This window comes from Gymnoscopelus braueri (assembly GCF_963280865.1).
Source record: "Gymnoscopelus braueri genome assembly, chromosome: 17".
Classification (NCBI taxonomy): Eukaryota; Metazoa; Chordata; class Actinopteri; order Myctophiformes; family Myctophidae; genus Gymnoscopelus; species Gymnoscopelus braueri.
This window is the reverse complement of record NC_137617.1, coordinates 37130759-37145471: the sequence shown is the minus strand read 5'-3', so window position 1 is coordinate 37145471 and position 14713 is coordinate 37130759. Positions and strand designations below refer to the sequence as shown.

General features: G+C 41.1%; 1 protein-coding gene across 1 annotated transcript in view; it reads right to left on the bottom strand.

Moving 5' to 3' along the window:
- Positions 1 to 2630: 2630 nt before the first annotated feature.
- The window catches only part of chatb (choline O-acetyltransferase b), a gene marked incomplete at both ends in the record, with an annotated part of 29191 nt that continues 17108 nt past the window's right edge, over positions 2631 to 14713 (bottom strand). Inside the window, 3 exons of the mRNA XM_080454349.1 lie at positions 2631 to 2909; positions 4218 to 4355; positions 14638 to 14700. Coding sequence (XP_080310475.1) covers positions 2631 to 2909; positions 4218 to 4355; positions 14638 to 14700 — 480 coding nt within the window. The remainder of the gene's footprint in view (positions 2910 to 4217; positions 4356 to 14637; positions 14701 to 14713) is intronic.

Below are 14713 nucleotides of genomic sequence, written 5' to 3'. Positions count from 1 at the left end.
CTACAATTATTTGAAAACTTTAGTTACTAAATGAGTTACTTGTAGATTTTGATTATTATTACAAAACATACATTAACAACCCTATTTCGTCCATTTGAAAATAGCCGGTAGATCTGCTATTTTTGGTGCGTGACAGAACGCTTAACCACGCATAAACCAGGCATAAGTACACAGACCTTCACCGAGGACATTACGTTATAATATCAAAAATAGCTATTTGATCCGACATGAAATGCATGTCTATGAATGCTTTGCATTTGGCATGGATTGCACGTATACCCAGTACTATATTAGCTTTATATTATTGCACAAGTACCCATACTGTACATAAATAAAAATATCAGCACCCTTATTCTACCTCTAAGTGTGGTAATATACAGTAATGCACTAAAACATGTGATTATTACACAGTGGTTTGCCTCACACAGTGCCCACTATGTCTTGCTTATAAGGTAGCATGTTTTTTTTTTACACACAAACTATTGTGTTACAAAGAGAACACTGAAATGCACATTTCCCTTCTTTTTCACTAACTTCGTGATATCTATATTTTAAAGTGCCTCGTCATTCAAATTTTATACTTACTGTAAAGGAAAACCTCTTTGGCCACCTAATAATGTCAATGTAGTTCAAAAATATACATATATACTCTAGCAATACAACAAAAATGACAACACAATGTAATTACACAATCCCATAGATCCAGTCTACACCACCATAATGGCACACACAGGGTTATACAGAATGGCCGTGATTACCACAGAGCCACTAATACCATCTAATTACATATGTTTGAATGATAAATCTGACTAGTAGATGCTTTATTTGCAGACTTTGTTGTGTCTAATACACTACGCTACTCTATGAATGTCCACTAGGGGGGCGATGACACCAAGACACGTCGCTATAAACGCACCGGCAGCAAAACTATTGTTTACCAAAGGTATTACGCGGCTAGCACGCGTTACGATGGGAACCCATCAAAAAAAAGCTTTGCTTACGCGCTTTATTGTGCGCCGAGGTTTGTACGCGACTGTTCACGGCTGGACGTCTGGTCAATGCGTTTCAATGAGGAGAAAACTCGCAGAAAAACCTTATTTTTGCGCCCGGAGCGGAAAAAAATCTTCTCGTGCGTGAGCTTATGCTTGCGCACCCGGTGGGTTTCGAGCGTTAAGGCCTTTGCAGACAGGGTCCAATTTTTAGCACGAAAAAAAATATATATATCATTTTTAAAACGAACACATGGTTCTCTATGAGCTGCACCAAATCCGATGCGTTTTAAATCATGCGGCAAACGGAAAAAACAATCTCTGTCTGCAAAGGCCTTTGCTCTCTTACGCCACACCACGTTTTTCTAGCGGTTTTTAGATGAGCATTAAAAGTGAAAATATTGTGAAATGTTCTGGGCAAGGCACGGAGTCGCCCCGCTGGTCACAGTGCTTTGTTAACTATAAGAGCCAACTACAGCGGTACTGCTGGCAGCAAAAAAAAAAGAAAAGAAAAAAACGCTTTCTGTGGACACAACTGCTGTTGCCAAAACTTTTTCTGAATGGTCTGCGCCTGTAGCGACGTGTCTCGGTGTGATCACCCCCTTACAGAGGAGTTCTCCATCACATCAGTACTAAAAAAGCAGGCATGGCTTCAGTTTCCTAGGAGTATTAGCAGGGCAGTTAGCTACTGTACCGCTTCTAGCAGAACCAGTGCTTGACCTCAGATCACCCTGACCTCTACAATACAATAACCTCTAACGTTGAAAACCTTTGCAGTTTTTTTCCAACAAGTACATTGAACGACATATAAATAAACAACAATATGTTAATTTGTTTTATGTACATAGTTGCTTATGATTTTTTAAGGCTTCCGATTTGGGTCCATATAGGCTATGAGTGTTTTAAAACGAGCACGTAAGATTGCACGAACAACACAGAAACATACAGTAATTAATTTCTGCACAGTAAAATCCTGAATGTTAACTTAACGCTTTCAGAGTTAATCACTTTAACCTGGTGTGCCTATTTTGAGCATGTCGGATGTGAAAATAGCAGATCTACAAGCTCATGCGATGCGACACATTTTGTATAAAATAGGGCTAAAGTGATTAAATTAACCACTTAAGCCCTATTTCAAATGTAGTCATATGATGATATAACAAAAAAAAAAATCACACCCAGTGTGAAGTGGGCGGTGTGGTCATCACAGTGGTCATCATAGTGATGGAAGCTCACTTCCAAAAAAGAATGTTTTTTGGAAGTGCATAATCCTATTTATAGGTTATTAATGTCATCATGTGTCTCGCTAGCCAATCACAGTGCTGAATAGAGTCAGCCAATAGAGTCAGCCAATCACAGTACAGGAAAGTGGGCCAAGTGGGCCAATCACAGTGCAGGAAACTAATACTAATGAGGTGTCCCAACCCCACTTATAGGGGCGGCTACACCGTCCAAAAAATAGCCTTTCTACAAGCTTGTAGGGAGCCTATTTTTGCTATTTCAAAAACAAATTGTCAATTTTTGTATACATTTTTGGGGATATAATGACATGCCCAAAATGGGGACGCGAGAGTGCAAAGTGCTTAACACTCACAGATATTGTCACGTATGAGTGCACTGTCCTTTCCTCTCAGAATGACGTTACTTCCCTGCTCTGAGAGGCTGGCTGGCTCCCTGGTTGCTGCTGCTACCAGCCGGCTTGGCGGCGGTCGTCGCTGCACTGCTCCTATTGCACAGATCCCTGATCTCCACCAGGCCCTCCTCCAGGGCCTTGACGAACACGGCCGAGCACGTCTCCGTGCTCTCCCGGAAGCTGGACACGCAGAAGAGGATGTGGTCCGCCTGCGGGTTGTAGCACGCCCCGTAGCCGTTGGTCACCACGGGGCCGTAGCAGCAGAACATCTCCACCGAGGTGGGGACCTGGAGAAGGGTGTGGGGGCAGAAGCCACATGGAGTCATTGGGTTTCAGTTAGATCGGCCTGTCTGGGACTCTCCTAAATCAGGATTGGCATCGGACCCAGAAATCTGGCATCGGTCGGGCAGATTTTTCAGCCTATCGTGGCAAGGACCGGATATAACATTTTTTAAATGTGTTTTTTTCTTTCTGGCAGGTCTTAAATGGCAAATAGAAAGTAATCGGTCCTGTCCAGCAATGAAAATTGAATGCACTTCCCCTTATTTAATTAAATCATATTGTAATGCAACAAATGGCTGTTGCCATAGAATACATTGGAGATGAATGGACCAGAGCTTACTTGGCTGGTAGAGAGAATGAACTGGTTACTGGCCAGATACTGTATGTATGGAATACTGTGTTGTCGACCAAGGCCCATTAAGCCCCCCCCCATTAAGCATTTTATGCTTTATTTAGAAGATTGTAGAGAGAAACCAAGGGCAGAGATAGGGGAGACATGACAGCAATTGGATTCAAACTCGGGTCCTCACTTCATAAGCAGCATAATGGTCACTGCCCTAACTGGCTGTGCCACCAAGCACCCCTTAGGCTTAGTGTAATGGCATAGAGCTTATTGTTTGAGCGTATTGCTTACGCAAAGGGATTGGCCAGATACAATGTCCTTACAGATAAAGCACAGGAAACCTACTCTGCTCTGAGCCCAGTTGATTGTAAGACATACTCATAGGTCAAAGCTGCAGTGCTTAAAGTGCATGAACGTGTTCTAGAACTTGTTCTGTCAGCGTTTTCGTCAGCGGAAAGCGTGAAAGACGGCTGAATTAGAGTTGATTGCACAATTTAAACACTGTGCATGACACAGCTTGATGTACAAGCTATATAATACCCCCTGGACATGACACTAGTAGGCTATGTTGGAGGGACTTACCCCCAATCCAACCCTTGATGCTGATTGCCAAGTGGGGAGGCCTTGGGTCCCATTCCTATAGTCTTTGGTATGACTCGGCCGGGGATTAAAGTCTCCCAGTCTCAGGGCGGACACTCTAACCACAAGGCCGCTATATTGTGGGTGGTCCGTGTGCTTCTTTAATTTGCTTGTGTTTTGTCCATTTGCAGCTCATTTCTGATATGTTTGTGTTGTAAAATTGATGCATTTTGGGCTCTCTCGGCCACCGTAGCCTTTAAAGAGAATAAAGCTCACTCATGGTAGAGATCATAATTTACCTAAGAATGGTCCTTATTTAATGGCATGACATTTTAACACAATAAGATGCATTGTGCCGTAATAAACTGAAAATGAATAGACCACAGCTTACTTGACTGGTAGAGAGGATGAAATGGTTGCTGGCCACATACGTCTCATCACAAAATATATCTGGTTTCTCCATTTTGAATTCCTTGGCGATCTCCCGAAGCCCAAGTAGATGATTGTCAATCGCCATCCCTGTAATAGCCTGAAAACAAAGGATTTTTTATTTATTTTCCAAAGACACTTTCTACAGAAGCAATGGAAACTAGAAAAAGTGCTCCTCGGAGCACAAGTCTCCGCCAGGTCAGGTAGATTATTGTGGCCTCCTGGTGGCGCTATAATAGGCCAATGTGAAAAGGGTGCCATTTATTCTTAGGCCTTGCACAACAATCGGACACTGCATTCATGATTTGAGGCATTTTGTTCGAAAATTTTGGTTTGCTAAATTAGACCTGCTGGTGGCGCTATAACAGGCCAATGTGAAAAGGGTGGCATTTCTTCCTCGGCCTAGTGGGAATGTGTGTGCAAAATTTCACGGAAATCGCCCACTGCGTTCATGATTTGAGGAATTTTGTTCAAAAGGGACCTATCCAGAAAACTTTGGAAGCCAATGTTAGCCATGTAGGATGGAATAATATGAAATATCGTACACATCCATCTTGATCACATGACTATAGAGATACTGTGTACCGATTTGCGTGATTTCTGGACAGAATCCGAAGGAGTAAGAGCAAAAAAATTGTTTTACAAAACTCAGCCTCCTGGTGGCGCTCTAAAAGGCATATGTGAAAAATGCAGGGAAAAGGTTTTTCCTTGGCCTCTAGGGAGTGTGCGTGCAAAGTTTCACGCAGATCGGTGCAGTTATAGCTAAAAACGTGAATTGGCCTGTTATAGCGCCACCATGAGGCTGATGTGAACGTTTTCAAGTGCCAAGTCTTCCTGGGCCAAGTGGGAATCTCTGTGGAAAATTTCACGGAAATCGCATGCTGCGTTCATGATTTGAGGCATTTTGTTCAAAATGAACCAATCCTGCATACTTTGGAAGGCAATTTTAGCCAATCAGGATGGAATATGGAAAATGAGACAGATCCGTGTTGATCACATGGCTATAGAGATACTGTGTACGGACGGACAGACGGACAGGGGGCAAAACATACTCTCTCGTGATGCCTTTCGGCCTGGCGGAGACAATAAGGTGCAAATAAGTAATCCAATTCTGACATTTAGAATTCATTTCTGATATTGTTTTGACCATTAACACTGCCAATCACGTAGATCTACGCGAACCTATTTAAAGCCGCCACGTGCCAATCGCGTAGATCTACTACGTGAACCTAAAAAATATATATATATTTTATTTCCTAATTTGACCCAAAGACCAAGGAGATAAGATTGTTCAAAGATCTAGACTCCTATCCACTTCCTTGTTAACTTAAAACTTAAAAATTCTGTATCTCGGCTCCTGAGTACTTTTTTTTTTCCAATGAAAAACTCTGGCACTGGCTAAAAAAATATGAAAATACCTCTTAAGGATCATCTTGTCATTGAAATATCAATATCAATGTCATAATTTAATAACCCGATTACAATTTATTTATTTATTTTTCATAATCATTATTTATAACAAAAGACATGTATATGAGAAATATAACAATTATAAACATCCCCCTTTAATTTTTAATTGGGTCTTGGAATTAGCAAATAAGACTATGTAGGAATAAAAGTGAGTAAAAGTAAAACCATAACAACTTCACTCAAAGTGCACCATATGTGTGCTGAGTGATTCTGAGTGATTGTGTTAGTTAGTTAGTTAGTATCATGGTCAGTATCATGTCAGTATCATGGTCAGTATCATGGTCAGTATCATGGTCAGTATCATGATCAGTATCATGATCAGTATCATGGTCAGTATCATGGTCAGTATCATGGTGAGTATCATGTCAGTATCATGTTAGTATAATGGTCAGTAGTATCATGTCAGTAGCATGGTCAGTAGTATCATGGTCAGTATCATGTCAGTAGCATGGTCAGTAGTATCATGGTCAGTATCATGTCAGTAGCATGGTCAGTAGTATCATGGTCAGTATCATGTCAGTAGCATGGTCAGTAGTATCATAGTCAGTATCATGTCAGTAGCATGGTCAGTAGTAACATGGCCTTGCCATGTCAGTATCATGGCATGGCAAGGGGCATGGCATTGCATGGCATGTGGCAGGGCATGGCAGGGCATGTTCTTTCCAAAAAAGGAGGTGAACTGATTTTTAAGGACTTCTAGAGCTCATTCCAAGCAGATGAAGCACTGACAGTCTGAGCATAAGGCATAATAACCGTGCGCGTCAGGAAGTCACTTGAGAGGGTCTGGTAGGGACTAGGGTTCTGATCCAACATAGAACAAATATAAGGGGGGAGCATTCACATGTAAAGCATTATGTCTATGATCAGACACATGGCAACTAAAAATAGTGTAAGGAGTAAAGCTATCGTACCTGCCCAAAATCAACTTGTATATGTCCACCACAGTTAACTGTTCCAAGTAACCATTTAGAATATTTATTAATAGTACACATCTTTTGTAAATTAGTTTATCTACGTATTCAAAGTCATGAAGTGACTTTGGGTAGTAAAAGTGCTATATAAAGCTGAGATGTTATTATTCTGAGAGGTGTTAGAAGCTGCATGTTACTGAGGCAATAGCCATGACTGAACAGTAGCATGGCATAGCAAGGGGCATGGCATTGCATGGCGTGTGGCAGGGCATGGCAGGGCATGTGATATGGCATGGCATGTGGCAGGGCATGGCATGAAATGGCTTGAGGCATGCCATGCCACATGCTGTGCCATACCATGCCATATGCCATGTGGCATGTGAAATGGCCACATGCCACATGCCCTGGCACATGCCATGCCAAATACTAACATGACACTAACATGATACTGAGTACTGACCACTAATACTGATACTAACATGATACTGAGTACTGACCACTAATACTGATACTAACATGATACTGGCCATGATATTCACATTATACAAACATGATACTGACATGATACTAACATGACACATGCCAGGGCATGCCATGCCATGCCACTTGCCATGTTATTTCACATGCCATGCCATGCCACACTATACCACATGCCATGCAATGCCACACCATACCACATGCCATGCCACACCACATGCCATGCCACATGCCGTTAGCCTGGCGTAGACAGACTATATCACTGCGTGGATATGAGTCTGGTGCTTCCATGAGGAAGTTTTTTTCCCCAAGGGGCGGGATCAAAACAATGGCCCTCGACGCAATTGGTTAGACCTACAATCAACTACCAATTACAGTCTCCCATATTCGAATACTGGGTCCTGATTGGTCACACAGGTCTTCTGGAGCAGGACATGGATTCTCTATGGAGCGGTGCCAGACCCAAATCGCAGAGTGCAATTTTGTTTTTCACTTGCAGATTCGTCTGGTCCCAGGCTAACATGCCGTGCCATGCCATGACTAACACGATACTGATGTGATAATGACCATAATACTGACCATGATACTGACCATGATAATGACCATGACCATGATACTGACCATGATGCTGACCATGATACTGACCATGATACTGACCATGATACTGACCATGATAATGACCATGATGCTGACCATGATGCTGACCATGATACTGACCATGATACTGACCATGATACTGACCATGATAATGACCATGACCATGATACTGACCATGATAATGACCATGATAATGACCATGATAATGACCATGATACTGACCATGATACTGACCATGATACTGACCATGATAATGACCATGATAATGACCAGGATACTGACCAGGATACTGACCATGATACTGACCAGTATACTAACATAATGATACTGACCATGATACTAACATGACACTAACATGATACTGACCATGATACTAACATGATACTGACCATGATACTACTGACCATGAAACTAACATGATGCTGACCATGAAACCGATGAACAAACAAACAGCCGATATCTGTATTTGGCAACAGCAGATATCAGCTGTTTGTCACGAATAAAAAAGCGTGGAGCATTCAAAAGTAAGTTGCGAGCCCCCGCTTTGTTTTCATGATTCTGTTCTTACAGTTTGGCTCAGCACCAAGAGACAGAGGATGTAAATTATTTTTTCTTTGAACTTACATGATACTGACCATGACACTGACATGACACTGACCATGATACTAACATGATCAAAATCACTCAGCACAGAGCACACATATGGTGCACTTTGAGAGAAATTATTTTGTGTTATGATTTTATTTGTATATCACTTTTATTCCTACATAGTCTTATTTGCTAATTTCAACAGTCGATTAAAATAAAAGTTAAAGGGGGTGTTTATAATTAGTTATATTTCTCATGTGCATGTCTTATGTTATAAATAAAACCAATGATTAAACAAAAAGTGACAGTTAAGAAATAAATCGTATTCGGGTTATTGAATAATGACACTGAAATTGATATTTCAATGACAAGATGATCCTTAATGGTCAAAACAATATCAGAAATGAATTCTAAATGTCAGAATTAGTTAGATTAGACTTATTGCACCTGTTTTACTCCGAACAATGGCCAGGTTATGGCCAAGGTCTTCGGAATAGCAAAATGACCTTGACCATGACCTTTCTAGGTCAAAATCACCCAAAACGGTCATGACGATATCAGAAATAAATTCCACACACCCCAATTAGTCGGAATGGAGGTATTACATGTGTTTATACACTCAAAAACAAAGAAGTTGGATTTTCATCATAGCCGATGGCGGCCATATTTGATTTGGCCATTGCGCCATTCGTGGCACTATGGCGGACAAGCACCTCTGTGATTATTCATGTCTAGGGACCCACTGACTCAATTCAAGTGAGAAATTCCCCCAACACCAAATTGCGAACAGGTCTACAGGCCAGGTACTGGATTAATAGGGCTTAAGTGATTAATGTATGTTTTGAAATAATAACCTAAATGTTCAAAGTAACTAAGTAAAGCTGTCAAATAATAGTGGAGGGAAAAAAATAAAATATTTGGCACTAAGTTGTAGTGGAGTAGAAGTATAAAGTATTAAAAATGGAAATATTTAAGAAAAGTAAAAGCACCTAAAAAATGTACTTAAGTACAGTACTTGAGTAAATGTACCTAGTTACTTTCCACAACCCCCTGAATTAGTTCTAAAGTGCACCGTCAGACCAGTTGTGCTTCAGAACATTGTTTACTGTTTATTAAGGATCCCTATTAGTCTACACCGTAGTGGAGACTATTCTTCCTGGGGTCCAGGCAGAAAAAAAAATACAAATCATAAAATGCAGTACAGCATGGTCAATGTTAGTGAAATAAACACAACATTTGAGACGGCAGTTTACATTAAAAGTATAATAAGAATATTTAAAAAAAAATGGTTTGTCTGTCTGAGAATACCAACCAAACCACATCTTCTAGTGGTGTATTTGAAACAGTTATTATTCAGGGAGTATCCATTGAGTACGAATGCTCTTATAAGGCACAAAAAACAACAACATTTATTTATGACTCGGAGCAACAGTACAACCAGTCATCTACAAGAAAATTTACTTTGATTCATTGTTTGATTCAATGAGAATGATCCAGGGCTTTCAAGCGTGTGAAGTTTGCGGTTATTATTGTAATTATTATTATTTGTGTTAGTTTATGAACCAAAGTTATAAATGAAGAGGTAAACGCCTGCATATGTAGAATAATCCATTATTATGATGTAACGGTGAAGTTTGTATTTACATGTTAACTGCACATGTGGCCTTCTAGTAGAATTTATATATTTACTATCTTATTTTCAGAGGGATATTTAGTCATAATAGGTACACATATATATAAAATATAAAGGCCACAGCTCTGACCTGTGGTGTTGGGGTCCACAGCGGGGGACTTGCATGTGTCACATGAGAGTCACATGAGAGTGTTGATTGATTAGGTCAGATGAGGAGCTGGTGGATAGTGGCTACTGTTATAGAACAGTTCTAAAGCCTTTGTTTACACATTTAAGACAATACACAAGTCACATGATTAACCAACAGAAGGTTACACCCACATGGGTAGACCAAACCCATATAAACAGAGAGAAAACTCACTAACAGGAAAAAGTGTTCTAAGCAGGCATCAGTGTTACTAGTTACCAGGGTGTTATTGCTGCGTTCGTCATTTTCCATTGCGAGCTCCGAGGGATTGACGGTAAGAATTGAGAACGTGTTTACACGACGATAAATGTATATATTTCTGATTTGTACATTTCATGTCAGTAATTTGTCGTTGTGTTGTTGTTTGTTTCCTTTTCTATGTTTATAACTTACTGGTCTAAAACTGTTAGTGTTTGTTTGTATCGTGTGTTAGTATAATAAAACCATCAAAGACACGGTTCTGAGTTGTGTAACTCAAATACCCTTTACATCTATTGCATAGCAAGTGTGAATGATAGATAATTGTACAATCGATACTCATAATGTTATCGTTGTTTTGTCTTCTAGTATTCGGTGTAACAGCCTCAGAGAACATTCCAGATCAGGGAGCGGCAGGGAGCAGCAGAGTAAATGGCTTCCCGTTTCACTGTTCCGAAAGAGGAGCTGACCTGTCCCGTGTGTTGTGACATCTTTAAACATCCCGTTGTGCCGTCCTGTGGCCACAGCTTCTGCAAAGACTGTCTGCAAAAATGGTGGACGGAAAGACCAACAAAGAAATGTCCTGTCTGTCAGAGAAGCTGCTCCAGGGATCATCTTCTTACAAATATTATTGTGAAGGACCTGTGTGAGAACCTCTTGGAGGAGAAAGGCCAGAGCTCCTTGTCGGTGAGCTCTGAGATCCTCTGCACCGAACACGGTGAGAAGCTCAAGCTCTTCTGTCTGGACGACCAACAGCCGATGTGTGTCGTGTGTCGCAATTCAGAGGAACACGCCGGACACAAGTTCTTACCCGTGGACGAAGCGTCTGGACTTTGCAAACAGAAGGTCCAGGAATCACTGGAGGCTTTAGGGAAAGAAAGACAGAAATTTGATTTTAATAAAGTTAAAACAGATTACGACGAAATAGGAAATCACATCAAGGTTCAGGCCAGGAACACAGAGATGCAGATTAAGGAACAGTTTCAGAATCTTCGTCGGTTCCTACAGGTGGAAGAGGAGGCCAGGATCGCCGCTCTGCGGGAGGAAGATGCTCAGAAGAGTCAGGAGATGAAGGAGAGGATTGAGGGTCTGAGCAGAGAAATGGAAACCCCCTCCAATGCAGTCCAAGCTGCTGAGGACCAGCTAGCTGAGAGCCGACGACCACGTCTCATTCCTGCAGAACTACAAGACCACGATGGAGGGGGTCCAGCTCACCCTGAGGACCCACCGCCGGTCTCAGGAGCGCTGATAGACGAGGCCAAACACCTGAAGAACCTGACCTTCAGAGTCTGGGACAAGATGAAGGACATTGTCTCCTACACTCCTGTCATCCTGGACCCCAACACTGCTAGTCCTGATCTCATGGTGTCTGATGATCTGACCAGTGTGAGAAGTGGAGAGAAACAGCAGCTTCCTGACAACCCAGAGAGGTTTGACTGCTTTTCGCGTGTCCTGGGTTCTGAGGGCTTTAACTCAGGGTCTCACAGCTGGGATGTTGAGGTTGGAGACAATAAAAGCTGGCAAGTAGGTGTGTGTGCGGAGTCTTACCAGAGGAAGGGACACAAAGGGAGTGGAGACTGCTTTATACAGTTCTATGGGGGTAAATACAGAGCAGTCTCCTCATCAGGGCCTGATGATGATCTGTCAGTGAATCAGGAACCCCGGAGGATCAGAGTCCAGCTGGACTGGGACAGAGGACAGCTGTCCTTCTCTGATCCTGATTCTAACACACACCTACACACCTTCAGACACACTTACACTGACAGACTGTTTCCATACATTTTGACTGTTGATGATGATGGTCCGTCTCTGAAGATGTTACCAGGGAAGATCTGTGTCACTCTGGAAAACCACAGTTAGAACATCTGGCGTCCTATAAGAAACCTACAGAATATATTGATCTGGTATTGATTAAGGGCTAATATTTTATGGCAGGTCATTAATTATTATTATAAATTGATTGCAGTGATTATTTAATTCATATATCATTCAGTTTCAAATGACTTTGGTATTATAGACAGATAGACATGTAATTATATTGGTATAATGGTGACATGTTTATGATTATTACTGATAACATGTTTTATATTGTAGTGTTTGTCATTTATGGATCAGGTTTGAATTCTATAGTTTCTATGTGACAGTGATGATGTCTGTTGATGTATTTGTTCTTATTAAAGATGATGAGAGTAAAGTGAGTCAGACGTGTTTGTAACAGTCAGCATTCAGCAGATCATACACTAGAAGATTTTTAAGTATAAGTACTCAATCAACCCCAGTAGTTGAGTAAAAAAAAACTACTGCTGGTCAAATATTAATAGTAAAAGTTACTCTGTCAAATGAATACTTGAGGTAAAGTATCGGAGTGCACAAAAACCTAAAGTCCTTTTAAAAATACTTAAAGGACGACTTCACCCATTTAAGATGGTTATGGTTCAACTCTGTTATGATGCTGTTACAAGATGTGATTTCATTGTTTTATTGATGTGGTTTATAGAGCTAATTACACTGGGGGGGGGGGGGGTTGGGAGGAGTCCTAACAGAGGTGTAAAGTAACTAAGTACATTTACTCAAGTACAGTACTTTGAGGTATTTTCTACTTTCTTCAGTATTTACAATTTTCAATACTTTTACTTCTACTCCACTAAATCTCAGAGGAAAATATTGTACTTTTACTCCACTACAATTATTTGAAAACTTTAGTTACTTGTTACTTTGTAGATTTTGATTATTATTACAAAACATACATTACCCACTTCAACCCTATAAATATATTTCGGCCATTTGAAAATAGCAGAACTACGAGCCACAATGCGTTGCATTGCGACACATTGTGAGCTTGTGAATCTGCTATTTTCAAAATATTTTTAATACATTTTGAACTTTGTAAAATGGGACATTTTGCACAATGAGTACTTTTACTTTTGGTACTTTAAGTATATTTTGATGCCGATACTTTTGTACTTTTACTCAAGTACATTTTGAATCAATAATTTTGAGAACAAATCATAAAATGCAGTGCAACCTGGTCAATATTAGTGAAATAAACACAATATTAGAGAATACAATTTAAACTAGAAAAAGTGCTCCTCGGAGCACAAGTCTCCGCCAGGTCAGGTAGATTATTGTGGCCTCCTGGTGGCGCTATAATAGGCCAATGTGAAAAGGGTGCCATTTCTTCTTAGGCCTTGCACGACAATCGGACACTGCATTCATGATTTGAGGCATTTTGTTCAAAAAATTTGGTTTGCTAAATTAGACCTGCTGGTGGCGCTATAACAGGCCAATGTGAAAAGGGTGGCATTTCTTCCTCGGCCTAGTGGGAATGTGCGTGCAAAATTTCACGGAATTCGCACACTGCGTTCATGATTTGAAGAATTTTGTTCAAAAGGGACCCATCCTGCAAACTTTGGAAGACAATGTTTAATAGCCAAGTAGGATAGAATATGAAATATCGTACACATCCATCTTGATCACATGACTATAGAGATACTGTGTACCGATTTGCGTGATTTCTGGACAGAATCCGAAGGAGTAAGAGCAAAAAAAAATTGTTTTACAAAACTCAGCCTCCTGGTGGCGCTCTAAAAGGCATATGTGAAAAATGCAGGGCAAAGGTTTTTCCTTGGCCTCTAGGGAGTGTGCGTGCAAAGTTTGACGCAGATCGGTGCAGTTATAGCTAAAAACGTGAATTGGCCTGTTATAGCGCCACCATGAGGCTGATGTGAACGTTTTCAAGTGGCATTTCTTCCTGGGCCAAGTGGGAATCTTTGTGGACGATTTGAGGCATTTTGTTCCAAATGAACCCATCCTGCATACTTTGGAAGACAATTTTAGCCAATCAGGATGGAATATGGAAAATCAGGACGGATCCGTGTTGATCACATGGCTATTAGATACTGTATACTTAGATACTGTGTACCGATTTGCGTGTTTTTGGGGCAAAATCTGTAGGAGTAATAGCAAAAAATGTGTTGCGCAAAAGTCGGCCTCATGGTGGCGCTATGACAGGCTGATCTGAAAAATGTGGGGCAGAGGTTCTGCTGTGGCATCCAGGGAGTGTGTGTGGGCAGTTTCACAGCGACAGGGCCAACGGTGGCGGAGATTAGCTGCTCGCAGACAGAAGGACGGACGGACGGACACACACAAGGACGGACAGGGGGCAAAACATACTCTCTCGGCCTGGCGGAGACAATAAAGGACGTTGGGCCTGCTATAACCCTGCTATCCTCGTAGCCAAAGATTTCCATGCATTTGCATTCATTGCTGCTATAGCATTCTGGCTTAGCAAATAGAAAAAGCGTTCATTGTTAATACTTACTGCGATCGTGAAACTTGTCTGGGCATTGATTGCATCCCACAGTTTTTTCATTTTTTCTGAATCCTGCAATAGGGAG